The sequence below is a fragment of the Phycodurus eques genome, chromosome 18 (genome assembly GCF_024500275.1).
Source record: "Phycodurus eques isolate BA_2022a chromosome 18, UOR_Pequ_1.1, whole genome shotgun sequence".
NCBI classification, from domain to species: domain Eukaryota; kingdom Metazoa; phylum Chordata; class Actinopteri; order Syngnathiformes; family Syngnathidae; genus Phycodurus; species Phycodurus eques.
The window spans coordinates 18240422-18267372 of record NC_084542.1 but is presented as its reverse complement, the minus strand read 5'-3'; the positions used below and the strand labels follow the sequence as shown (position 1 = coordinate 18267372).

The following is a 26951-nucleotide window of genomic DNA, read 5'->3' as shown; positions in this document are numbered from 1 at the left end:
AATCTTTACCTTCTTAGCTGCTTTTGCCTGGCTTATGTTTATTTCTTGTTACGCGGTGTTTATGAATCATAATCGATGTCCGTGTTCTGCAGGGTCGCAGTTCCAGAGAAGTGTGAGGAAGTCAAAGTTGTCTTAACCCCGAGACTGGTCTACGTGGCGGCGGGGGGGGGGGGGGGTCCTCGGTTTATGGGGGAGTTGTAACCCAACCACTAGTGGAGTGCTAAAATTGTAATTATAGTCAATATTTGAACGAAGAATACTTAATGGCAGAGTCGGCCCAAGCCACAATTAAAGCTAGCACCTGCTGAGGGCACGTGACCACTAGGGGCCCCCAAAGAGCAAATAGCGTTCAATTTATCTTGGGCTACTCTTGTTTTTTGTTTGTTTGTTTGTTTTTAGGACTGAGGAAGAACAGATTACATTTTAAAAGAAAACAATGGATTATGGTAGTTGATTTAATTTGGCATATTTTCATATAGTTTTATGACCTAATTATTCAACTACATTTGTCTTTTAAACTTTTTTTCACCTTGTTTCAGGTACATCGGTTTCGTTGTATCACGCGTTACTGTGTTTGCTTGACATTGTATTGTTTATTTAATACTGTTTTTGTGAATGTTAAATTCATTTTATAATGAATAAGTGATTTTATTTGTTCTTGCACTAGTTGATTTAGCAGTTTTAAAAAAAAAAAAAAAGCCTATATGATCCCACTTTGATGCTTTATCGTTTGGAATGTTGTGTTAATCTATCCAAGTCAGCTCTTGTAGTTTAATTAGTAATATTTACTATATTTCCTCAAGGCGGAATTTAACAATGAATGTTCAATAATCAGTATTACTGGGGCCCCAAAATCAAGTTTTGCTTCGGGTGGTGTAGAGTCTTTGGTGGACTCTGCTTCAAGGTCATAACATCAAAAGAATCCAGCGAAAACAGTAAGTAGGACGTTGCTACGAAGGGACTGTGTCGGCGGGCCATCGTAAAACCAGGAGCCCCTGAACGCTCCATCAACCTTTTATTTCGAAAACTCCCAACATCCGGTTACAGCGGAAGCTGAGATTTTTACTTTGTCGAGTAGCCCAAAGAGTCGCCGTGTTTATTGGAAATCGTTCTGGAGGAGAAAGTCACCACCGTAGCAGTGTCGGCATTCATTTAAACGTCTTTTAGTGAACCTTGTAAAAACCGTAGCTTTTCATTTGTACGACCATCCTGTCGCTAAATACTGTAGATGTGCGGTCATTTTAGGCTACTATACCTGTTAGTTTCAGGTAGCTCAGCTAGCTAATTTAGTTAAATGTTATTATTATTATTTTGTTAATTCTCTCAGACGAAAATGGCTCACTTCGAGAAGTCAAATGGAAGAGGAACGACACAAAGGTAAGATTTGTCAAGCTTTTCTTTGATGAAGGGTGTCAGCACAAGTCGCGGCTGCTTTCTCTTTCTGTGTAGACCAAAGTTGGACTGGAGGTTCGTGAAAAGGTTCTGCAGCATCCAGAAGGTTCTGTTCCCGTCCTGGAGCAGCAAAAGTGTCCTCATGTTTGCCACGCTACTGGCAGTCACTTTAGCAGGTACTGTGAAGCTCAGCTCAGGAAAAACAAAACACTAGCAAAAACATTGCAGGACACGTTGCACGATTGCACAGCAAGGTAAAAGGTTATGTTATTACAAGAATAAAGTCACAGTTTGATACAAAAAGAAAAAGAAAAATGACAAAAATCACACTGTCACGAGAATAAAGACGTAATATAGTGAGAACAAAGTCTCGAATTTAAGTTCAAAAATACACAATTTTAAGAGAAGTCCAAATTTCTGAGAAAAAAGGTAATAGACAGTCACGACTGACGAAAGTTGGAACTTTAGGACTCAAAAGAAACGTGTCGTAAATCATGAAGAAAAGTCACAATTTTACCAAAACAAAATGATGTAAATTTATGAGAAAAAAGTCACATTTTTCAAAGATAATAAGTTGAATAATGTCAATTTTCCTGTCCAACAAGTAATAATAACTTTTTTGATGAACAAAGTTATACTAATATAAGCAAATAGTCACAATTTTACAAGGTAAAAAGTCATACAATGAGAAATAAGTCATCATTGCCAAAATAAAGTCAGAATTGTATAAGTAAAAACAATTGCACAATTGTAAAAATAAAGGCATCCTAATTTGACAAAAATGACGCAATCTCACAAGATTCTAAATCTACATTTTACAAGAATAAAGTCACCAGTCCTTTACAGGGAAAAAGTCATACTACTACATGAATAAAGTCAATTTTTTTTTAATGAGAAATGAGTCGTACTAGTTTAAGAATAAAGATGCCATATTTTGTGACAAATAGCTAATTTTCAGAACACACTTTATCAAGAAGTCCATTTTACAATAAAACGGACAATTTTATGAAATAAAGAAAAACTTTTGTTGAAAAAAGAGAATTTTTTTTCGTCACCGTCGTGTCGTTGTGTAACCGCAGCGCTGATAGCGACTTTAAAGTGCATTGTCTGCGTCTGACCTTTAGCTTCTAACCTTTTACCTGATTTGATGAGCTCGCTTTCTTTTTTAACGAGGTGCTAACACATGTTTTTTTTTTTTTTTTTGTCTCTCGTCAAACCAGAGCAGCTGATCATTTACCAAGTAGGCGTCCTTCCCAGTCGCTTCTACAACGTGCTGGCCGACAAGGACGACAAGGGCTTGAAGAGCCTGCTGCTCACTGCCATGGTGCTCGTCGTGCTCAACTCCACGGTAAGTCCGTGCGTCACTCCGGTACGGTGACGGGAGGGACCCGGCCCTGCCGTCAAATTTGCAAGTACATGACGCTCCACCTAAAAAGGTTTGTAATTACCAAATACATGCCACTAGATGGCAGCAAAGTGCTACTTGTGCCCAAATGGAACTCCTCAACTCACGTCAACATTTTTCCATCACATCAAGATGTCACTGGATAGCGCCAAAGTAATTCGGTTATTGCTTTGGCCTGGTCACAAAAATCCACGAATAGACCAATTGGCCAGTGCTGAACGAATGCAAATATAAAATATTTACATGAATCCACCGGCCGCATCATTAGGTACACCTGCACAAACTAATGAAATCGAGTACAGAAGTTTAATCAACAAATTCTTCCCCTACATAAATAACAAAGTTCACTTTTGATTGGCACCGTCATACACATTGAAAAATACGTCCGTTTTTGTTTTATTGACTATACTTTGTCCATTTCTTCCAATTTGTTGCCTTTTATGCTCTTTTAGACAATTTCAAAACAAGACAGCCGCAACCGAAGAATGTAGTAGAATGTGTAGTTGTGCATTTGAAACCACATTTGTGAAGGTTTTTATTTTGTAATGCATATCATGTCCTAAAAAACATTAGATACTATAGCATACTGTATCTCCAAATTGCGCTTTTTTATTTTTTGGAATTAAAAAAAGCATAGAAAGAAAACATTTAGAAATACTGTTCATGCCTTTCATTGGACTGCATGTATATTTTTTCATTGTGCATCTGATTTGTTTTAGACTTTATATAAATATTATACCAATAAATATTACTATGATGAAAAATAAATGTAATAATATACCAGTATAAGATATTTTACTTATATTTAATTAATATTTTATTCATTGAATATTTGATCATTATGTTTACATTTGGATTTCCTATAGTTACTTCAGATTTTATTGGTTAACCGCCATTATTATGACCGTTGCTGATTGGCTGGTAGAAATCACATGGCTGTACTTCTTTAAATTGAGGTATCTGGTGTCCATTTTTGACTAAACTTATCAAATATTGTTCTTTGGTAGTCACATAAGGCCTGGACTTCCTCACAGTAAGTCCATTTTGGTACCTTGGTAGAAATCCAAAAGTTCTTGACTTGATTATAATAATGTATTCGGCGAGCATTTGGACTCGGGTTACTAACAACGGTTGCTTGGTAGAAGTCATACAGTTGTGTACTTGTAGTGAGCAACTTGATTTCTTTGACTTTTAAAAATTGTACATGACATGGTCGGCATCACACTTGCGTCAGCTGGTCAGGACAGTCTGACATGTTTCCTGCATTTTGTACTTTGAGCCTTTTCTCCAATTCCAACTCATTAAAGCTTGTCTTCCGTGCGGTACCAGTTGAAAAGCCTGGACCAGTACATTGCCAACCTGATGTATGTGGACTGGAGGAAGACGCTAACGGAGAGCCTGCACACGGCCTACTTCCAGGGCCGAGTCTACTACACCCTCAACGTGCTCCGAGAGGACATAGACAACCCGTATGTGCTTGATTTATGAATTGTTTTTAATACATAGTTTACATTCTTTTAAATGTGACGCCGAAGAGGTGCGCTTGTTTTACCCGCAGCGATCAGCGGATCAGTCAGGACGCAGAGAGGCTGTGCAAGCAGATGAGCTCGATGGCGAGTCGGCTGGTCGTGTCGCCCTTCACGCTGGCTTATTACACCTACCACTGCTTCTACAGGTATTGGATACAGTACACTGGAGCCCCGCTATGCGGGGCGATAGGGGCCAGGCCGGGGGCCGGGCAGCACCGCGAAGGGCGAAAATCCACACAGAATTGATGCCTGTTATAATTGCAATAACCGAGGAGAAACTACCGATCAGTGTTTTCAGGGTTTTTTTTGTTTTTCTTTTTCTTTTTTGAAAAGAAAATCAGCGGATCGGTGAATCTGTGGGTGCCGAACTGGCAGTATGCGGGCGTCCACTGTATACACTATATATAAATAAAGTGCCCTCCACATTAGAATCCAGTCTTTGGTTTGTTTTTCTACGTTTGCGTCAATGCAGGGATGTGATGCAGTCACTTCTTGTTGTGAAATATCCTTTGATCCAACCGTCAGTTAGGTTTGGTTTCATCGAAAAACAACGACGCTTTCGGGAGGGTTAAGTTGGTCAGCGTTTTTTCGAGTTGCTAAAAAAAAGTTTGCCCCGGGAAGCTTTGCACGCACGCATTTGGGGTACTGGCCGATTCGAAAACAGAAAGAAAGAAAAAACTGTTGAATTTTGTCAGGTTTGTCAGGCGAATGCAAAAAGTAAACATTTTTAAGTTTCTAGAAAAAATAAAAACTACACGTGTTGGGGCTCATTCTGTCAATTTTGTAGCCCTTGATTTGCGTCCTGTAGAAAAGTCGACATTCGACAGAAGCACTAGGCCCACTATGAACCACTACTCAAACTTTATCTTACGACTTCTATTATTAGTATAACTTGTTCAGGCCAAAAAGGGGGCTCCCGTCCATCGCCTTGTTCTCAATTACTCATTACTCCCAAATATTGTCCAGTATTGTCTAAATGATCTGCAGCACGTTGCACTTTCAGCACAGGCTGGATGGGCCCGCTGAGCATCTTCGCTTACTTTGTGGTGGGCACGGTGGCCAATAAAATCCTCATAGGGCCCATCGTGTCCACGCTCTTCGAGCAAGAGAAACTGGAGGGCGACTTCAGGTACGTTGTACTCGCAGCACGGACAATCTCTACAGTACATCAAGTAAATATGCACGTTGCCATGGAGCTAACAACGTTTTCAATTTGAGGAACTGTTTCTTTTGAAATGGTTTCTGATCGTTGTCAACAATCACTGGGGTTTTGTCGGACAGGAAGCATCCGTTCAATCTTGGCTCTCGGCCTCGTGGAAAATAACAGGATGCGCGGACGCTTGTTCCTGAAGCGCAGCTCGAGTTGAGGTCGAGCTCGGAAAGTTCTGAAAAAGAGCGTTAGTGCAACTGCACTTCAACGCTGTGTAAACCGGGAGAAAGAAAAGTTTGACTCTTTATTAAAACTAGACAAAATGATTAAAATATAAATATATATAATAAAATGTAAATACAAATATTCTCAATGTATCATTACAATAAAAGATGAATATATTACTAAATGAATGAAATTGAACCCGCAACCTCACAACTGTGAGGCGGATGTGCTAAGCAGTCGTCCGCCGTGCCTGCCCTCTTGTTATATATTTCTAAGATTACGTAGCAAATATATCGATACAGCGCTTTTGATTGCCTTGTTATCTTTTCCCCGAGCACAGATTCAAGCACATGCAGATCCGAGTCAACGCCGAGTCTGCGGCTTTTTACAGGTGAGCTACCCCGCACGTGGTACTTTCATAACTTTGCTAATACGAAGAGTGGCGAGCTTCCCGTTTACACGCGTGAGTGTTGAAAGTGGAAACGTGTAACGAGCTGCGTTTGCAGGGCTGGTAAAGTGGAGCACATGAGGACCGACAGACGTCTGCAGACTTTGCTGCAAACTCAGCGAAATCTGATCAACAAAGAGCTGTGGCTCTATAGTAAGAACACACGCGCGCACGCGCACGCACACACACACAACATATGATAACTTGATATTTGTGTGCACTTGCAGTTGGGGTGAACACCTTCGACTACCTGGGCGGCTTCCTCAGCTACATCATCATCGCTATTCCCATTTTCGGCGGGCTCTACGACGACCTGACGCCCGGCGAGCTCAGCGCGCTCATCAGCAGGGTAGCGACGACTTCCGCATTTTCATTTTTTTCGTCAGGCCTTCTTGAACAAAATGTTTCACAATGGAATGCGTTCTTGAAGTCAACTTTTTTTCCGCAGTCACCTTAGGTCAGGTCGCAAAAGCTTCGCATATCCCTGTTCCGTGGCTATTATCACACGTTTTGCTCTTTCGTCATCACTGATCCCTTTCTACGGTGGCATCGCGACACCAACAAAAAATCCAAAAATATATGTATTTCTGTGATTTTTGGCTTCTTTCAAATACAAATAAAATTCACAGACTGATTTGCTTTTTTAGTGATTTATCTCTCACTTTTAACGAAAATGTCACTGCCAAAAACACACGCATATATTTTGTTAAAAAAAAATAAAAAATCTATTTTTGTTTCTCTTTTGTACTTATTTTTTATTTATTATTTTTGAGGATCGTTGCAGCCATAACTGGCTGTAACAAAAGTCCTATTCTTACCAATTACAGTCAATAAATGGAACTTATCAATGAAATGCAAGATGAAGAGTAAATAGTCAATTTGAGCTCATGTTGCTCATCACTGCTGTGGATGCAAATGTGACCACGAGGTGGCAGCACCAGCGTTGCCTCCCGATAAATGGCTGCAGTCAGACGCCACAGTCGCTTGCATGGACGATACCAGTCGTACGTTCAGCTGTAACATTGCGTCCTCTCTGCTGTCGTTGTTTCCGTGCAGAACGCCTTCGTGTGCATCTACCTGATCAACGGCTTCACACAGCTAATAGACCTTTCCGCCGCGCTGTCGGACGTGGCCGGCTACACGCACAGGTAGCGCCCCGCGGCGGCTCGTCGGGCTGTCGTGACTTTTGCCTGCGTGTTCGGTCAGGGTCGGCGAGCTGAGTGAGGTGATGGACGACGTCCTACGCCGGCAGTGCGACTACGACCCGGCTTCGGGGGAAAGCTACGACTTTGACAGGTGGCTGGAGAAGCAGACGCGTGCAGCTTCTGCTGTTACCTCACCCCAGGAGGTTTTTTTGATTGCTTCCGCTTTCTCAGAGACGAATGCATGAATCTGGACGACAGGTTTCGACCGGTAGCGGGCCGTGCATTCGCTATGTATTGCGCAAGGTGTATTAAGGGATGTAAGACTGAAAGTAAATCAAATATCATTGAAAGGGAATCAATGGACTCCAAATTTAACAATGTATTTCAACTGGTTTACATATCATAACATTAAATCAGGGAGTGTTTTTGTGGATACTCGTTTCTTTAGACAAAACAAATATAACATCCACATACACGCGCAGCCAAGAGAAAGCTACGAAATACACCCTCCTGGATAGATCGATATTTTTGGATATGCCCTTTAAAATGCATTCCACTAAACAAAATGTACAGTATCTCCACATAGTGTATTTATTTAAATATATTGAACACAAGAAAAAGAACATGTTTTTGGATAAGAAAAAAAGACAAGTTGCTTGCCTTTTATTAGACAGCTACAGAATATTTTTTTATGATCAATTGGATTAGTCTAGTATCTATCTGGTTGTTTTTTTTTTCTTGTCGTCCAAAAGCACAATGTCATATTTGATTTTTTTTTTTTTTTAAATAATAAGTGACAAAATTGGAAGCTACATGGACGTATTTACTGGGCAGTGTCAAAACATGAAAAATAAGACGTGAATGATTTCCCGTTCCAATTGGCTCGGCGGAGGTCTGTTGAATCGATGTTTGTCTCCGCGCAGCGACTTCAACGTGCACGGCGGCCCCGTGGACACGGCCTTCGTCGTGGACCGGCTGTCCTACAAGGCTCCCTACTCGGACCGGCAGCTGGTGGAGGACTTGAGCCTGACCGTCAGTGAGGGGACGCACCTGCTGGTGGTGGGCAACACGGGCACGGGCAAGACGTCGCTCTTGAGGGTCCTCAACAGACTGTGGGAGGCCGAGAGCGGTGAGATTGTTTGGCTTCATCTGGGATTGCCATTAAACACACACGCGCATAAACTACTGGAAAAGAGTTCAAGATGTTGTGTGCTTGTGGGTCATTCATATGTTATATCGTGGACCCCCGCATACTTGTGGTTCGGCACCCGCGGATTCACCCCCTTTTTTTCCCCCCTTTCCTTTAGTTATTTTTTTTTTTTCCTTTTTGGTGAGGAACCAACCCTGAAAATAAATGCATAGTGCTGTTTTATCATCACTTATTCAATCCTTTTTGGGGGGGGTTCATTTTTCCCCCCCGGAAAATTTGTATTATTTTTTTTCAACCGAATTATAATGGGCGTCAGATTTTGGCTATTTGCAGTCTGGCGCGAATAGCGGGATCCCGTCTGCTGTGTCGTGTTCAAAGCGATTGTTTTTTTTTTTTTTTTAGGGCTGCAACGATTATTAGAATAACTCGGATAATTACATCGGTTGATGTAAAATCTCCGCCCTGGATCCTTTTTCCTCCCAGAATCAATATCGTTCTCACATCGGCACGCTGTTGTTCACGTGAGTAGCGTATGTGAACAGCGTCCCCGTTACTCGTCAGGTTTCGTCCAAATGACCACGTGCTTCGGGCCCAGAGGAACCCTCTTCCTGCCCCAAAAACCATACCTGACGGACGGCACGCTGCGGGAACAGGTCCCCGCCGTTTGAAATCTACCCAAATTATGAATTATGAATGACAAATGTGCTCTCCTGACAGGTCATCTACCCGCTCAAGGACATTTACCCTGCATCAGGTATAACCTCCACAAATGAACTTAATACATGACCTATGTCCGACATTTGTATGCCGTTTTTTTTTTGCCCATCAGGGTCTGTCGATGACGACAGAATAAAGAAGTTTCTGGAGCTGGCGGGCGTGGTGAGTTTTGCATCAAGTCGCATGCAGTCGAACTTCCGAAGTCCGACCTTTAGAAACCATTTTTGGCCCACAAGAAGTCATGGAAATAGAAAGGAATCTTTTCGAGGGTCAAACTGTGGCCATCATAAAACAACATTTGTCATGGTGAAAAGAAGTTACACACTTTTAATTCAACATTTGTAGACATATTTGTCAATAAAATAAGGGTCATTTAAATTCTTTCTTTTGAGTTTTTCCTTTCCATTTTCAAAACTTAAATGAAAACATTTAGTCTGCCGCGTTGTTGAAGAAATCAAAATGTTTCAAATTGTTTTTTATGATATTTTTTCTCGAGAAAAAGCTTTCGATTAAATGAGTTATTTTAAGAAATAGAAATGTTTTTTAATTTAAAAGAAGAACAGATTCGATGAAAACGTTAAAAAGCAGTCAGCCCGGGATTTGTTGAAAATGTTCTTTGTCATTGTAGATATTTTTTACATTTTGTAGAGAGCGACCAAAAATATTGCAAACATATGTGCTGATTTCAATTTAAAAAATTCACGTGAACATCATCGTGTTAAAAAGCGTCAGCCAAGGAGCTGAGTCCCTGGACAAGAAAAGCAACTTTCTGGGTGACATTCCATTGGTAATCTTTTGTTCCCGCTCGCACCTTGTGGTTATTTTAGCCATCTTGTTCTGAGCCGCCAGGACAGAACAAGTTCCGTTTCCTGTTCTGTGCTCGTCGTCAAACGTTGTCTCCTGCCTTTCCGTCTCGTTGCAGTCAAGTCTGGTGAAGCGGACTGGCGGGCTGGATGAATTAGTGGACTGGAACTGGTAAAAGCGCTACATTGATTTTTCTGCATTTTTCGCTGTACAGTGTTTATCGCTATATCGTTTCTTGATGGCTTTTTACCGCATACTTACAAACAAGTCATGGCTAATGCTAACAAGGCAATGATTATGTAATCGTCTGTAATGTGTTTTAATCAAATGAAGTGTTTCAATAAGTTTAGATGTGTTCAAAACTTGCGGGAGGGGCACAACTAAATAAAACAAATGTTCTTTTCATCTATCGCGGGCATCTTTCAACAGGGCTGCGCTGTAATTCTGCACGAAAATCTCGATTGAGTTTGTCGTGTGCGCAGGTACGACGTTCTGTCCCCGGGCGAGATGCAGCGTCTTTGTTTCGCTCGACTCTTCTACCTGCAGCCCAAATACGCGGGTGCGTTAAGTCCGCTGAGACAAAAACCAAAGAAAATAAATTGAAAGAAAAAGTCAAATGAGTGCGGCCTGCCCGTGACAGTGTTGGACGAGGCCACCAGCGCCTTGACGGAGGAGGCGGAGTCTCAGCTGTATCGCACGTGCAAGCAGCTGGGGATGACTGTGGTCAGCGTGGGACACCGCAAGAGCTTGGAGAAGGTCCGCTTTGATTCGACGACCTCCGCCGAGGGAGGAGCTTGTCTTGTCGCGCTGCATTGTTACGCTTGCGTCGTTTTGAGAATAATGTAATGGACTTTCAATGTAGTTATAAGGAATGCATTCATTGCATTTATGTCGTTGAAGTTGACAAACATTTATAAATAGAAAAATACATTATTATTAACCCTGACTTGAAAACTTTGAAACCCTAACCCCGTTTTCAAACCCTAATTGGAAACCCTAACCCCATATTAAAACCCTAGTTTAAAACCCTTACCACGTTTTGAAACCCTAATCTTAAACCCAATTTTGAAACCCTAACTCCATTTTGAAACCGTAACCCCATTTTGAAACCCAACCTTTAAACCCAAACCCCTTTTTGAAACCTTAATGTGAAACCTTAACCATAATTTGAAACCCTAACCCTGTTTTGAAACCTAACCCCCTTTTGAAACCCTAATCCTGTCATGACATCCTAATATGAAACCCTAACCCAACTTTGAATGCCTAACCTTAGTTTAGATCTTTAATTATTATCATTGAATTCGTAATAGTGTTTGTATTAATTCAATTTAAAAAATGAAGTCTAAAAATAAGTGTTAACAGTTATTATACTGATTACTGACAAAACGTGGGTATTCAGCCTTTGGGTGAAATTTCACGATTAACCTCGAATGAGGTCAGAGGTTGTGCGTCTCAGCGGTTGGCTGGCTGGAATCAAGATCGAGAGACTGGAAGAGTCACTGAAAGGTGTGTAAGTGGACATCCTTGGATGTTTTCATGGCTCAAAGTGCAGTTCTGAGTGCAGCTCCTTGTTGGCAAACGCAAAGTAGTGCAAAACGTGCCCAAACTTGATTATACCGTCGGATGTGCAGGAGAAACATGTTCATCTGGAAAGGTTCAGCCCAATATCCCCAATTTTACGTCAGTCGCATGTGTGTATATATATATATATATATATATAAAATCAACTCTGAAACATTGTGTCCCATAATGTCGACATTGTTAAATGCATGTTTGTGAACATTTAATGACGTTTATTTTTGCGCTCGGGTCGTTTGTGCGGGTGTCCCTAACGACGTGGCCTTTTGGCGCTAACGTTCGTCTCCGTTTGGTTCCCGCCAGCACCACGACGTCCAGCTGAAACTGTGCGGCGGCGGCCGCTGGGAGCTGAGCCGAATAAAAGGCCGCGGCGGGAGTGTCAGAGACGACGCCGTCGCGTGACCGAGACACGCCTCGGCGGCCCGCTTCCTGTCTTGCGCTTCCTATCTCCGACGTTCCACGGACATTTGAACAAAGTGACTCCATTTAAGGTTCGTTCGTCTGTTGCTTAGTTAGAGGATTACACCAAAAAAAATTGCGTTAAGAGTTGGTTGGTGCAGCGGTGTTTTCTTTGTTTTTGGTTTTTTTTTGTCATTCAGTTCGGCCCATTCTTATTCGACTATTAAATGAGCTCCATTCAAACAAATCATCAATAAAAGCGCCTCCGGTGAGTCGAAAGTGGATTGTTCAACGTTGCAATGTTTGTTTGTTGGACTCCACCGATTCCATCAAAGCAAGTCAAACAATTGAATAAAAATAGAAGTCCTTCAAAATCTTCACTTTTGCTCTCGATGGCTGCTCTCGCCGCAGAGGTCGCGGTGACCTCGGATGATCTCCTCCACGGCGGCGGGGTCGTCCAGCGTGCTGAGGTCGCCCAGGCCGCTCAGGTCGCGCTCCACCACCTTGCGCAGAACCCGACGCATGATCTTGCCCGAGCGCGTCTTTGGCAGCCGCTGCACAAACTGGCAGAAGAAGCCGAAAAGCACAAATTACAACTCTTGAATATCATTTAGTGGTACACGTAGCAGTTCTGTTTAATTGCCGTTATGATTATGAGGGGTCCTTGGAAAAATCACAAAGGTTTGAGAAGATATAAATAAGGATTAAAATGCAGTCGGAAAAAAAAAAATTAAAAAAAAATCAACATTTCTATAAAATAATGAACATTTTATCAGTCTTGCAGCATTTGTCATTTTTGGCGGGGCTCTGATTGGCTGCTGGTAACATCAGGCATTCACTAATATTTTATTTTATTATTATTATTATTTTTTTTTATAATAATAAATCTGCCAATACCGAATCCCGATCCGATACCTCGGCAACGCATTAAGAAGAAAGAAAGCCCACGTTGAAATTGTCCGATATGAATTTATCAATTGTGGTTCGAGACAACTTCAATGATGCAGCCACCCAAGTGAAGTGAAAAAAACAAATCGAGCAATTAAAGAACTGAAAAACCCTCGCACGTGGGCAAGCGGAGCCACCGTCGCTGATGCGCTTCTAGCCGTTTATAAAGCGCGACACAAAAATACAAACGAAATAGACGCTCACACTGAACTAATCAGCCAGCCGGACTTTGCTGGGCCACGCCCCTTAAACGCACACATCCAACACACGGCTGCAACGGTTCGTGCAGTATTTATTCAGAACAAAAACTGTCAGGGCACCGCTGTACACGTCTGAAGGTTTGCAACTGACCTGGATGCGGTCGGGGCAGGCGTACTTGGCGATCTTGTTGGACACGGCGTCGTCGATCTGCGAGCTGAGGTCCGCTTCGTGGGCGTCCTGCTTGAGCACCACAAATGCGTACACGCCTGCAAAGTGGACTCGGGCTCACTCGCAGAGCCCCAGAACAGTACCGACACTTCGAAAGCCAAGTGTGCGCTGGCTCACCTTGGCCCTTGATGTGATGTGAGCAGCCAACGACAGCCGACTCCGCCACCGCAGAGCATTGGTTCTGTGACGCAGAGCGTTAGCATAAGCATTCGGAACCCAACTCAGAACACTAGAAGAAACCCTAAACAGAACCAAAACCCAACCTAACCTTAATCCCCAACTCAAACCCAAACCACAACCTAACCTTAATCCCTAACCCGCATTGAAACTTTAGCACAAACCTAAACTCTGGCTCAAAACCTAACCAGACCCGAAAAAATCCTCTTAATCCCTAACTCTAAAATAACCCCAAATTTTTACCGAAGCCTTTTTGGAGCGTCACGGCTCAGGTGGTAGCATGGTCCATGCTATCAAACTCTTTTGGACCTGCGGGGTTTCCCGTGGACAGCGCTGATCTTCCCCGTCGACGTCTCTTACCACCACATCTTCGATCTCGGCCGTGCCAATCCTGTGTCCGCTGACGTTGATGACATCGTCGAGGCGCCCCGTGATCTGGTAGTAGCCCTCCTTGGAGCGATGGGCGCCGTCCCCGGTGAAGAAGTAACCTGCGGGCACACGACGCCCACGTCGGACCGTGGGCTAAAACGGCGCCGCTGTGTCAATCGAGAGCTCGTGGCGAGCGCTCTTACCGGGGTACATCTTGAAGTAGGTGTCAACAAATCTCTGGTGGTCGCCGTGGATGCTCCGGGCCATGCCGGGCCACGGATGAGCCAGGCACAGCGCTCCCGAGGCGTCGTCGGACGTCACCGCTTCGCCCTGGAACCGCACAAGACCCGAGCGAACTTTTGCAAGAATGACTTCATTTGTACACAAATCTCTGGATGTCTCTTTTGAAATGTGAAATCCAAGTAAGTAAATCTTTGTGTTATATGCCGATTTCTCAAAATGGGTCTGTTCTGCACTTCCGCTAATTCACGAGTACCTCCACGCTGCCCGTCACATGATCAGCTTGGCTGGGTGAAGATTCACAGCCACTTTGTTTGTAATAGGAAAAGTAGCATTTGATCGTATTTTACTATATAGAAACATATGATGATGAAAAAAAATAGAACGAAACAGTTTTTGCCACATTTTTTGCTTCAATTTGAGATTGTGCTGCTCCTGGTCTGCGTGCCTTGACCACAAGGGGGCAGTAAAATACAGACATGGAAGTACACGAAGGTGCTCAATCTCAGCTGTCATCCCGAAGACAGCATTTTATGTTGGATTTCATGTAACTAACGATTATTTCAAATCATCCATTAATTTGACAATTATTTTCTTGATCGATGGGATAAAAAAAACTTTCCAGCCCTTTATTCAAAAACAGGACATGATTCGAAATTGGTAATGCAGAAAATGCACCAACATAAACTGATGATGATTCCATGACTGGTTTGGTTTGTAACGTGTCAGAAAATGAACAAGAATGTTGATTGTTTTTTCCCAAAGTGCAAGTAGATCTTTGCAAATGTCTTATTTGGAAGAAACACAAAGAATGAGTCTGCTTTAATAGACCACTAGAGAAATTGGAGAATATTTACTGTTGAAATTATGAGACTTTGGACAATTTCAAATTAGGGTTTTCAACAAGGTCTGGAAACGATGCAGGCCCAAAAAATGCCATGTAAATTCGACACACCACAGAGAAGAGTAATGTTAACAAGCCTGCCGAATTTGAAGGAATAAAACAAATGATATCGTGGACTATAATCATAATAAGAAGCACACAAGTCAGCTTACCCTCGTTGTCGGCAAGGTAACGTCACAGCCGAACACGAGCCGAAGCCATGTTGTCTCTGGCTGAAAGTTTACTCAACTACCCGTCGTAAAATGCGCACTGCAGATTCAGCCGGTGGTGTTGATGTTCAGCTCGCCATCTGCACGCGTCTTTGAAAAGTATGTGCATCGCTTCACTGAGCTGTTCTGTAAATTGAGGCATTCGGCGAAGACGCGTTTTCGGGGCGTAGCCATCGTTAGCTTGCGAACTGCACGCCGGAGTGGTAAATGGGCCTCGTTATGGAAGCTCAGCGCAGCTAACTCACAACTGAGCAGCCAAACAAAACGACGTCACTTTGTGCTTATATAGTGGGGGGGGGGAAGCCGTGCTACAGTTTACGGGGCTTGTGTTTTAGCCCCGCCCACAAAATTAGGAAAATTCCTACGGTGAAAAAGCTGCTTAAGCTATATCTCAACAAGTCTTCAAGCATATTTCATGTATTTCGAAACAAAAGACGGCGATCTGCTTAGAGCCCTTTGAATCGATTATCAAACTAGTTATCAATGACTTTGATCATCGGTTTGTTGTCGATTAATCGTCGCACCTCTAATCGCATGCGGATGGTGTCAAGAGAGGGATCGAGCGCGTGCAACTGGCTGGGCTGCGGCGACAGATTGGTGGAAGGCTGTTTGGGTGCGCGCGCGCGTCGAGTAAAACGGCTGGGAACGGCCTGGATGGAGGGTCAGATGAGGATTAGCAAATGGTCACCAGCTGTGTCACTTTTGATACCAACTCTGCCCCGCGCCCGTCTCACACACACACACACACACACACACACACACACACACACCTGGCCATCCATGAGCACTGGCTTAATGCCAAAGAAAGGTCTCATGGCCATCCCCGGGACAATCTCTGCGTGCGGCTCCGACGGCCTCGGGGCGATGCAGATGCCGCCCGTCTCTGAGAAGACAACAAAAACAAACAGGTTTGGGATTTTGGCGTCTTGCTAACGGCAAAAAGTGTTGAACTCACACGCATTTTTATTGATAACATCTTCAATCTTGTTTTTTTGCGCAATGCGCTGGTTGTAAAACAAGTTCAAAAATCATCTTTTTTATATATTCTCAGTGGTGCATTTTTTTTCTTATATTGCTAATCGAATCTTTCAGGAGCTAGCGGAGGAGGAACCTTGAAAATGTAACGGTCGGATCTCGGAACACTAACAGTGCAGCGATACATGCAGGCAGACAATACAACAATACTCGCAGGCATATATTCTTCATCCTCTGCGATAAACGACGAATATTATATTACTGCTGATTACTGAGTCACTTGATTTTGTTGAGTGAAACTCTTCTGTTTGTCTTGATGACTGTTTTCTACTGCCCCCAGTGGCAAAGGCACACACACCAGGAGACGCAATGAACGCACTGTTTCATTCTTTACATTCTATGTTATGTTTTTATGAAGATAGTGTTCCATTTTTCTTCATGAGGAAGCACATTCATTTTTTTTTTTTTTTTTTTTTTTTGAGAGGCTGGAACGGATTAATGCTTTTCGCATCAAAAATCAGAGAAAGACGATTTGAGATACGAGTGTGGTCACGGGACAAATGAAACTCCTATCTCAAGATAGGATTAGGGTTACATCAAATTAGTCCCTTGTCGAACTAAAACAAAGCAACACAAACGAAAACGTCCGCGTGTTGAGTCTAGATGAAACGTATTTGACCCAAATTGTATGATTCAATCCGGTAATTAACAAAGAATCCAAAATGCCATTTTTAAGTGACAGAAGAGTCCAGTTGCGATCGATTCAAGAGAACCGACAAATGAAATGTGTCCAACAAAGGAAGCGAGGTGAACACAAATGAGTTAAGAGGATTTGCACACAAAGAGCCGTTCTGTTTTGTTGTGCATTCCAACCGCTAAAAAAATTGGGATTCAAAGTAAAAGCCGCACAAAGTAAATCAGAAACAGTTTGGTCGGGGGCCGGGCCGGGAGGACTTTCAACATAAACCGTGTGCGTGGGTTCTTTTTTTGGGAGGGGGGGGGGGGGGGGGGGGGTAACGGTGGCAAAAGAGGAGCAGGGGGGGGAGGGGGAGGAAGAGGGGGCCTGCCGCTAAAACAAAGTAGGCCAACAACAGACCACCGACCGGCTCACAATAGCTGCAAGTGGAAATTAATGATTAAAAGAAGATGATTCTGATTCTGATTCTGATATTCATAGATTTATAAAAGACAACAAAAATACCAACTGATTAAGTTCAATTAAGGAAAAAAATACAATACAATATAAACTATTGCAATCATAAAATAAAAATGACTCAATTAAAATTGTACTTTCAATAAATAATATAAATAAACGTCATTACATTAAAATGTATGCATGTATAAAATAGCTCAGAATAATATTGACTGAATTAATGAATGACTGAAATACAATGGCAGAACAAACTGATATCAATATTATACTCAGATAAATGCATATATGGTTGAAAATGAATGACAAAATTAAGAAATAGTCATAGGAATAAATAAACAAATGAAAATCTATTTATGATATTTATTTACAAAATATATTACATAAGAGTAAATTAATAATGAATTTAAAAATACACTAACATGATCATTTTTCTTCATAAAAAAACTTTATACTCAAATAGGAAATAAGAAAATCTGTTGAAAAGGGGGGGAAAAAACTCCTGAATTAATTAAGAAATAAAATGAATTTATATAATATTACACTATTATGAATTATAATAGCAATATAAAGAGTCATAAATATTTAAATGTAACGAATAAAACAAATGCAACTCTGAAAAAAAAGTCAGTAGAAAATGGATGCATATAAAATAAGTGACTGACTGAATAAATAAATGACATCAAAATACATTTTTACAATAGATTCCCCGCTAAAGCTACTGACCCCGCCACCCGACCTCGGATAAGCCGTAGAAAATGGACGGATGGATGGAAAAGACATTTGTTCCAATTAAATGCGATGCATCCTGGGACCCGCCCTGTATAATCCCACACGGAGGCCGAATGCCAGCAGCGGATCCAAATGAAATAGGATAACTTGCGCGCACAGCAACCAAATGTCGAGTATGAATAAAGCCACTTAGTCCTAATTGGAAACATTTAGTGTGGGAAAACAACAACATGCTTTCCACCGGACTATTTAGCTTCTATCTGTGTCCATAATTCCACAATTCCCGATCCCTCGTGTGCTAATGTTGGGATTATTGTTAATTAATTATAGCTATTGGCCAGTTGTGTGGTAATTAAAAGCGATCCGCTCCATTTGGTGACTACTCATCTAATCTAATTTCGGGACGCGGGATGAAACACATCGCATGCACAGCTGTGCGTTTTTGTCTCATTAGCTAAATCTGAAGATTTTCAAATCATGTATCGCGTCGAACGCCAATTTGTCTGCTCAGTCATACCGCTTCTGCTGCACACGGTGTAATTCACACTCCAAAACCATAGGGGGCATCGTATTATTTGTTAACTCAAGAATTCGCAGAAGGATATGAATATGTGAGGAATATTTAAAAGCTTACAGAATTAGATTTTCGCTCAATGGACGTCAAAATAAAATGTAATTAAATAAATCAGAAATCAAAAGACTCAGAGAATCTGGAGAAATCTCTGCACGTAAGCAGCGCGGCCGAAAAGCAACATTGAGCGCCCGTGACCTCTGACCCCTCGGGCGCCACTGCATGTGTGCTGTCGGTCTTGGTGTGTAGGGTTTCTTACAACTGCAGCAGAATTTGGGATGACGCTCTACCGTGCGGGTGTACCTAATGTTGTGGCCCCTGTGTGCAGATGCTAAAGCACGCCAGCCTGTTTGCATCCATTTTCAGGTACCTGTTTGCCACCAGGTGTCCACCACGGGACAGCGTCGCTCTCCCACCACGTCGTGGTACCACTCCCACGCCTCCGTGTTGATGGGCTCGCCCACTGCACAGATGACATCGTTAGGAAGACAACGTTCTGTGTACTGCTGTCGGGCGTGTGTTTATGCGTTTGGCGAGCTATAATTTACGACGGCATGCTAAGAAACCACCCGAGCTCGACAGTCGGGCTCCCTTAAGTGTGCGGCTCGTGTGCTCCTAGAGGAAATTCCTCTGGCGGCGTTCCATTGGGGCACGCAGGAAGCGAGGGCAGTAAACACACACACACGTCAAATCACCTTTGCTGTGGCATTGAAAGTAGCGCATTTACTCGTATCGTGGCCGAAAGACTATCAATTAGGGGGATTTATTAAGGGGATGGCCTACAATATTATATTACTTTCATAGATACAAAATGTTTTTGAGGCAGCACCCCAAAAAAGAAAAGAGAAAAAAAAAAAGCTCCCAGCATTAGATGCTATGTCAGAGCCACCTACTGCTATTTTGACACCACAACTACCGTACTACTATTTTTAGACTACTGGGGGAAATTCGCATCCCCATCTTTCACCGGGCAAAGTCCGCCATACCGGAACCAAGCGTCCTGAGACTGGAGCGGTCGTACTTGCGCACCCACTCGTCGCCGTACTTGAGCAGCAGGCGGATGGCCGTCGGGGCGCCGTAAAACTGGTTGATTTTCAGCCTCTCCACCATCTCCCAGTACCTTCCTGCCGAAACAACAACAACAGAACATGCCGAGCAGAGTTTTGGAGCGTTTGCAACTGTGCGACACACAACACGACCGACATCCGACACGTTAGCACACGTAAGCTTCTAATTTTAGCTCTTGGTAGCTTCCAGCTGTAAACGGTTATTCAGACTTGAGGCTCAAGCCCAAACAGTTTCACGAAACAACATCTATCATGATCACGGGCAAAAAAATGTCAAGAAGCCATGCCCGAAAACGCACAGGAAGTCTGAACCAACCACCTAGCGGGACCGTCGGTTTTTCACCCCGCATTTTTGGGTATCGGTGCAATACAAGTGCACTTCATACCTGGGTCGGGATAAATGGGTGTGCTCTCAAACAGGACGGTGGTGCCCCCGTTGGCCAGGGGTCCGTACACGGCGTAACTGTGTCCTGTGATCCAACCGATGTCCGCCACGCAGCCAAACACGTCTCCGTCTCGGTAGTCAAAGACGTACTGTAGCGGGATGCACACACACACACAAAGTACGAGGTTTACGACTGTGCCCAAACATGTTGTTTTGAGGTTATGAATGCAATCAACTAGTTTGCTGGGTGGCGTAGAAATATGTAGCCACAAGAAGGTACAAGAGAGCACACTCAGTTACCGCTGCCCTTGGAGTTTTTTACTGGATTCTTTTATATTTATGGCCTACAAGTGGTGGTCATAAACCGAGGGCCCTTTCTAGAGCGTGTTCAGATGGTGTTCTGCAAGGCTCGATACTAGGTACGCTCTACATAAATGTCAAAATTACTTACCATTCCTGCAGAAAAGCTAGACAAGACAAATAAATCCTGCGGTTCCTTGGTTTACAATACCGCTCTTGGACTGTACGGGTTTACCTAATGTTGGGTCCAGTGAGCGTACTGACAAGCTTACCCTGTGCGTGAGCGCGGTATACAGCAGGTATCCGGCCTGCGTGTGGACCAGACCTTTGGGTTTCCCAGTGCTGCCCGACGTGTAGAGCAGGAACAGGACGTCCTCGCTGTCCATGGCGGCCGGCTCGCACGCGGCGTCCTCCGTCATCATCTCCTGTGACATTCGGTTCATTTCGGTCCAAACGTCGTCTCAGGGAGAAGCTGAGGTCCTCTTACCTCTTCCATGGCGACGTCCTTGGGCGTCATAGCGACCGGCGCGTCCGTCCTCATGGCGACAAAAACCTGGCTCACCGTCGGGCAGCTGCGCACCGCCTCGTCCACCGTGGCCTTCAGCCGGGTCACCTTGCCGCCTCTCACGCTCTCGTTGACGGTGATCACCGTACTGGACCGGGCTAAAACGTCAACAAATGAACCTAAATCGAGCTAGCGGTATGGTTTTATTTTGCAACAAAAAAAAAAAACGAGGTTGAGCTGACCGTGATAGCTGGGGAATAAGTAGACGAACGCAGTGTATCGCATGGGAAAAAATGTGGGCGTCGTTAAGTGGTGACCCACTTTTATTGGAGTCAAACCAAGCACATTTATTGCCATAAATAGCATCTTTCCCTACAAAAAGTGCAAAGTGCATTTCAGAGCACATTATTGAGGAACTTAAGTATCAAAATTGCAAAAATAAGGCGACAAAATAAGCTTGCGTACCTTTCGGAGAAGGTGTTCCAAAAGATATACCTGAACTTCATTTGGATCCTAATAAAGTTAGCAGTAACAAAACGCATTCACATACTCAACTGTAGCCTTGTTTTGTGCAATTTTACTCTTCATTAAATAATAAACAATAATGTGCGATACAATTTAAAAATAAGGCTACAAAATGAACTCATTATGGATCGTCAAGGGCACTTGATATCTTTTGGAGCGTCCTCCTCCAAACCAAGTAAGTGAGCTCCTTTTAAGTGAACTCATATAGCCTTTGTTGATGCAATTTGCAAGTATTTGTGGGGAATAGGGACCAGGCCAAATTTAAAAAAATTAAAATCTTGAATAATCAGGGATAAACTGACTGCCAGTCAGTGTTTTTGGGGTTGGTCGTCCCCCCCCCCCAAAAAAAGGAAAAAACTGGAAAAAAACAGAACTACATCCACGGACAGGTGAATCCACTGGTGCCAAACTGTGAGTATGCAGGGGTCCACTGTAAATCATATGTCTAACAAGTGTATCCAACATAATAACTCAGGCCTACTTTCACGACACGAGTCCCTTTTTATAAGCAAAGCACTAAAATCCCCATTTAAAATGAAATGTCATCTCACCTTCAAACATCAGCACAAGCAGCCTTTCAAAATCAAAACATTTCCATCATAAAAGTCCAACATGACTACAGCACCCTCGGGGGGGGGGGATTAAGAAAATACCATTTAGATTAAGAGCTCAGAGATTTAAGATTAACTTCAACACTGCACTGGGAACCAGACTTGCTAACCCGTAGTCCACTTTTATAAGCACACGATATAGGAACATGGTCACAAGGACACCTGCGCTCTGCTCTAAACATTATTCAGATGAGCAACTGTACGATGAAATACATTGTGCAAAATGTTGACAGTAGTCGAAAATGTTGACTGATTAACGCTTGGAGGGTCGAGGAAGTCTATAAATCTTCGCTGTGGCCGTTTATAGCGCGACGAAGGAAACTACATACTACGCACGGCGATAAGCAACCCTGACCCCAATCGACCTCTGGACCCAACGGAGGTGCCCGCGCGTGCACCTGTGCGTGTTTGTGTTTGGCGGGCCGAGCCCTCATCCGCCTTATTTCCAACACATTGGCCCACATGCGTGGAAACGTACGGACGGTTCTTTCAGGGCGCAATGGTGACACTCTCCATTTTGAAGCAGTTTAATGGCGATTGTGGAACATTTAGCATGGAGTATGTGGAAAGAAAAGTTGAAAAACATACATTACAATTACGTAGCATTTTGCACTCACGATAAAAAGGATTAGACGACTACATATCATAAGTGGTGGGAGGAATTAAGTACAAATACTATGTGACTGTGCTTAAGTTAATTTACTAGTAGATTCGGTAGCTAAACAATTTTGTCTGGAGAGAAGTTGTTTTTGTCTTATCAAAAGGTTGATTGTGTATAATTGACAGAAACCTTTTTACTTTTGTGCGTAAGTACATTTCTGTGTTTATTTTCTTTCACTTACAGTAAGTAAGCGTGAAGAAAAAATACCTTTACCAGTCGTGCACTTGTACCTTTATCTGTATTTCCTCTAAAGTACAAAGTGGGAGTACTTTTGACACCTCTGCATTAACTGCACATAATGCAGCTGATGTTAGTGTCAAGTCGACGCCATACAAAAAAAATTAAAAATACCCTAAGGTAACTTTTGTTGTATTCTGGAGCTCTGTAAATAAATCTCACTTGTCTTTATCGGCTCGACAGTCCCGCGTTCCTACTTTGCTCTTTGCTCTACGTTGCCTTAAGACACCTGAATTCCCTCTGCTGTGGCCACAAGGAAGGATTAGCTTATCTCCACATAGTATCAAGGAAAGGAAATAGTGAGCAATTAAGTCACTGAGGGGCCAGTAATACTGCACTATTTTCATTTTTTTTAAAACATGTCGTCTTTCTTCCATATGTGAGAAAGGCTGTAAAAAGTAGATGTTTTCAAAAAGACGCTCGCATCGGTTCCGTCTAAACGCTGTAAATGGAGTAAATGCGCGTGTTAATTCAAGCACGCAGGAGTAACTGCAAATATTTACTGGAATTATGACTTGACTACCGCATTAGCATAGAATGCGATATGTTTTGACTGACATACAACTTCAGGTTGAGTCGCCGCCCTGGGAGCGGTATACCGTGGGAAACCGAGGACATTCCAGTTGTATACTAGGTCCGCACATTTTTACATATAACTCTTCATAAATCTCACAATGACTTTCTGTGGCAAGAGAACACTGGTGAAGTTCCACAAGGGGAACTTCACCAGTGCCACTCCATTCACAGATACAAGTATATGCTACAGGAATTGCCTCGCGTTACAGTACAAAACGAATGGTGTTCCACAAAGCTCACTATGTGGTCCACTGTATTAATTAATGTCAGTGACTTGGTGTTCCAGCAGGAAAACGAGATAAACTCCTTGGCAGGAGCATAGTCCTGAATTTGTACTTAAGCCGGAACGCGATCCAGACTATCACAATCCTACGCTGACACAGTAGTAAAGTCATAGTTACAGTAACTATTTGAATGAAAACACTCCTCGGCCGTAAATATAAAATTGTAAACCGTAAGAACGGTGGTAACTGAGCGTACTTTCTTGTCCATATTTTTACGCCACTGCGCATTACACGCCGTTCGTAACCTCATATGTCAGGACCGTCGTGAACAGGGCCCCACCTGTATTCGACTGGAAAACAGGAAAGGGAGCTAGGACGCCGCGCCACCTCACCGTCTCTGATTCGCTCGGCGAGGGCCTCCGCGCTGAAGCCCGCGAACACCACGTTGTGCGCGGCGCCGACGCGAGCGCAGGCCAGCATGGATGCCACAGCGAGCGGGCACGGTGGCATGTAGATGGTAACGCAGTGGCCCTTCTTCACGCCACGCCGTCTCAACAGGTTGCCCGTGCGGCAGGTCATCTCCAGAAGTTGCCTGTTAAAAAACATAGCAACAGGCTTGTGTGTGTGTGTGGGGGGGGGGAGATACAGCCAGCCATCCATTTTCTAGAGCGTTTTTCCTCATTGACTTTTATAATCTGCGGACCCAGTAGAGAGCCTTGTGGAATTCCACCAGTTCCCTACTCTAACGGCAAGTAACTGTGACATTTATTTCGCGTCGAATGTAAAAATGCGTGGACTGAGTTGAGAACCACGTGGGACGGCTTCGATTTATGAAACTTGGAGACAAACAAACGTTCGTAAGTTGAAGTAACTCGAGGTGAACATGCCGACGGCACACACCTGAGCGGAGATTTGAACCCTCAACCTCAGAACCGGGAGGCAGACATGCTAAACTACTCCGCCGCCGTGCTGCCGCGGCGTGAAAAACAAGCCGGCTAATTCCATCCGCCTGACCTGTAAGTGACCTTGACCTCGGATCCGGGTTCATCCCTCTCCCAGATGAGGGCCACCTTCTCCGGGCTGCTGCGTGCATGGCGGTCCAGGCAATTCGCTGCAGCAGTTGGGAGAGCAAACATCGGGCAGTCAGCGTAATCGTCCTGGGCCGGAATCGGAGTCGTACAGGTGCCAGAAGTTGAGCGTGCGAAACGGATGCGAAAAAGCCGTGCTTATACAACTAAATGGGAAAGTCCAGCATGTTACAGAAAATGCTTTTCATTTGCATCACTTGATGTGAAAAGTTCTGAACGTTTTGATGAACTTCTTCAAAAACGCATCAGTATAGAAGTCGACGGAGGTTGACCAGGTGCGCGGTGGTGCGTTCAATGTCAGTCAAGCTGAAACTCACCGGAGACGTTCAGCCGTCCTCCCTCGAACCAGCTCACCTTGCCCCGCTGCATGTCGCAGTCGAGGACGCCGCGGAACGGGCTGATCCAGTCGAGCCGGCGGCGCGCCACGGCCGCCCAGAAGCGCTCCTTGTGGGCGACGGAGAACTCCTGCAGCCCCGCGCGGTCCCGCACGCCCTGGAAGTCCGCAGCCTCCCGCATGAACGCCGCCGCGTGGCTCTCCCTCCTCCGGGCGGCCGCCGCGACCGACGACGTGGCCGCCTTGACGCATCCGCGCGAGAGCCACATTTTGCTTTTTGGGGAGTGCAAGTCAATCCGGGCTGTGCAGAAATACGACGGCGAAGCCTTCGCTCACACTCGCACGTGGAAATGAGAAGCTCCGTAAGAGGAGGGCTGGACTTGGTTTGCGTTTCAGGGCGGTACAAACTTTTCTCTCTCTCTCTCTCTTTAACAGCAGCAAAAAAAAAAGTTGTCAACTTACTTTTGTTGTTGTTGTTGTTGTTAAATATCCCCTTTTAATCAGACTGCAGATACATATATACAAAGACAAATTCAACGATGATCCACTTTGGAGGAGAATGTGCAGAAGTTGCTTTTCACAATGAAAGTCGGGCGGCCGGCGGCCTTCCGAGCGGGCTCGTCAGCGGCAGACGAGGTCAGAAGTCGCGGCGTCGCCAGTTCTTCGCCGAGGCTCTCGCCGCTGGAGGGCGAGTGAGTCGCGCAAACGGCAAACGTACGGCAAAACCGTGCCAATTCGGCAACTCGCCTCCTGGCAAATGTTTCTTTCCAGCCTAAGGCCAAAAATCGCACCCCTTCGCACCGGTCCGGCTATTTTCCTGCTCTTTCTGGAGCGGCCCGATGCCGTTAGCGGAGGCGTAGCTGACGTTGGCCGCCGGGCAGCTCGGCTCCTCGCGCGGTCGACGCCGGAGAAAGCGGGCTGCTAAACGTCTCCGGGCGATGCAGAGAAAGGTCGTTTGCCGTACACGTACGTCGCGTTCATATATTACCGTCATGATGTCTTGAAATGAACCTTTGTAACCGGCTGCAAGAGCTAGCGTGTTTACAATTCGTGAACTACATTAGACTCGCTCCTGAGGCGGATAACTAGCTAGCTAGCGTAGCTTGCAACAGTTCATTTCCGCTTTGACGTGAATTTACAAAACGGAGAGAACAGAGAAGTAGCGACTCATTTGCCGAGATATTTATAAGTCCGTTTTTCTGTTGCACTACTCGTGACTAAAGTGCCAATGCGGAGCGTTCAATGACAACAAAGCGATTTGCCCTAACATTTGAAAACAATGCATTCTTGAGCTGTAATTGCGATACCGTCAAACGGCGATCTTTTTGCTCCCGTGTCTAGTAGAAGTGAGATGAAATATGTTGGGTTTAAACCGGTGGTGGTTTTAACTCATCCCAAAAATGATGTATCCGCGTTACTTCCTTGCACGCGGGCCACTCCGAGTTTACTCCGAGCAAACGCAGCGTAGCTCAGCCTCCGGCTAGCGGACGTCGTGGCTAGCGGTACTCTTGTCAAACATTCCCATCAGCGTTTAAAAAGACAATATGTTGTACGTGTTTTTAAAAGCAATTTTCCAACAACAACACAAATCTTTGTTGTTCTTAACTTCTCTAAAAGTGGGTGCGATTTTGCAACAGTAGGAAAATGCGGGGTCCAGGGGGGGACAACTGTTGAGAACCATTGCTTTAAACTAGGAAAGTTTTATGCGGGAGACGTCTTCCCTTCGCTGTTGGTCTTGGGTTAGTCCCAACACGCAAATTGGCGGGTGGGTTCACGGGACATATCGAATGTG

At 44.1% G+C, this 26951-nt stretch overlaps 2 protein-coding genes across 6 annotated transcripts; one reads left to right on the top strand and one right to left on the bottom strand.

Moving 5' to 3' along the window:
* Nucleotides 1–1057: 1057 nt before the first annotated feature.
* abcd4 (ATP-binding cassette, sub-family D (ALD), member 4) lies at nt 1058–14704 on the top strand. 4 transcript variants are annotated; one of them, XM_061705246.1, is made up of 19 exons: nt 1058–1377; nt 1450–1568; nt 2613–2740; nt 4127–4266; nt 4356–4472; nt 5330–5455; nt 6042–6092; nt 6208–6302; nt 6377–6498; nt 7206–7297; nt 7356–7445; nt 8218–8423; nt 9006–9097; nt 9162–9198; nt 9274–9323; nt 10084–10136; nt 10448–10524; nt 10606–10721; nt 11847–14704. In XM_061705246.1, the coding sequence occupies exons 1-19, from the start codon at nt 1334–1336 to the stop codon at nt 11943–11945; spliced, it is 1854 nt and encodes a 617-aa protein (XP_061561230.1). In that variant the 5' UTR covers nt 1058–1333; the 3' UTR covers nt 11946–14704. The 4 variants fall into 4 exon arrangements, with proteins under 4 accessions (XP_061561230.1, XP_061561231.1, XP_061561232.1 ...); XM_061705247.1 differs by lacking the exon at nt 5330–5455; XM_061705248.1 differs by lacking the exon at nt 1058–1377 and having other exon boundaries at nt 1481–1568; nt 2618–2740.
* acss1 (acyl-CoA synthetase short chain family member 1) lies at nt 9547–25533 on the bottom strand. 2 transcript variants are annotated; one of them, XM_061705245.1, is made up of 14 exons: nt 25143–25533; nt 24752–24848; nt 24130–24329; nt 20886–21061; nt 20671–20823; nt 20100–20247; nt 19633–19770; nt 19017–19109; nt 15989–16101; nt 14069–14195; nt 13857–13984; nt 13437–13500; nt 13242–13357; nt 9547–12505 (listed from the first exon to the last, which is right to left on the bottom strand). In XM_061705245.1, the coding sequence occupies exons 1-14, from the start codon at nt 25426–25428 to the stop codon at nt 12320–12322; spliced, it is 2025 nt and encodes a 674-aa protein (XP_061561229.1). In that variant the 5' UTR covers nt 25429–25533; the 3' UTR covers nt 9547–12319. The 2 variants fall into 2 exon arrangements, 1 of the variants encoding a protein (XP_061561229.1); XR_009770352.1 differs by lacking the exon at nt 9547–12505 and having other exon boundaries at nt 13337–13357; nt 13740–13984.
* Nucleotides 25534–26951: the final 1418 nt, after the last annotated feature.

Bases quoted from the DNA above. Each gene is read 5' to 3' on its own strand.
- abcd4 (XM_061705246.1), top strand. From the start codon at position 1,334: ATGGCTCACTTCGAGAAGTCAAATGGAAGAGGAACGACACAAAG. The intron at 6,093-6,207 runs GTGAGCTACCCC...CTGCGTTTGCAG, and splicing joins GAGTCTGCGGCTTTTTACAG to GGCTGGTAAAGTGGAGCACA. The intron at 9,324-10,083 runs GTGAGTTTTGCA...GTCTCGTTGCAG, and splicing joins TTCTGGAGCTGGCGGGCGTG to TCAAGTCTGGTGAAGCGGAC.
- acss1 (XM_061705245.1), bottom strand. From the start codon at position 25,428: ATGTGGCTCTCGCGCGGATGCGTCAAGGCGGCCACGTCGTCGGTCGCG. The intron at 16,102-19,016 runs GTACCTGAAAAT...TTGTCTTCTCAG, and splicing joins GGACACCTGGTGGCAAACAG to AGACGGGCGGCATCTGCATC. The intron at 13,358-13,436 runs GTGAGCCAGCGC...TCCACTTTGCAG, and splicing joins ACATCACATCAAGGGCCAAG to GCGTGTACGCATTTGTGGTG.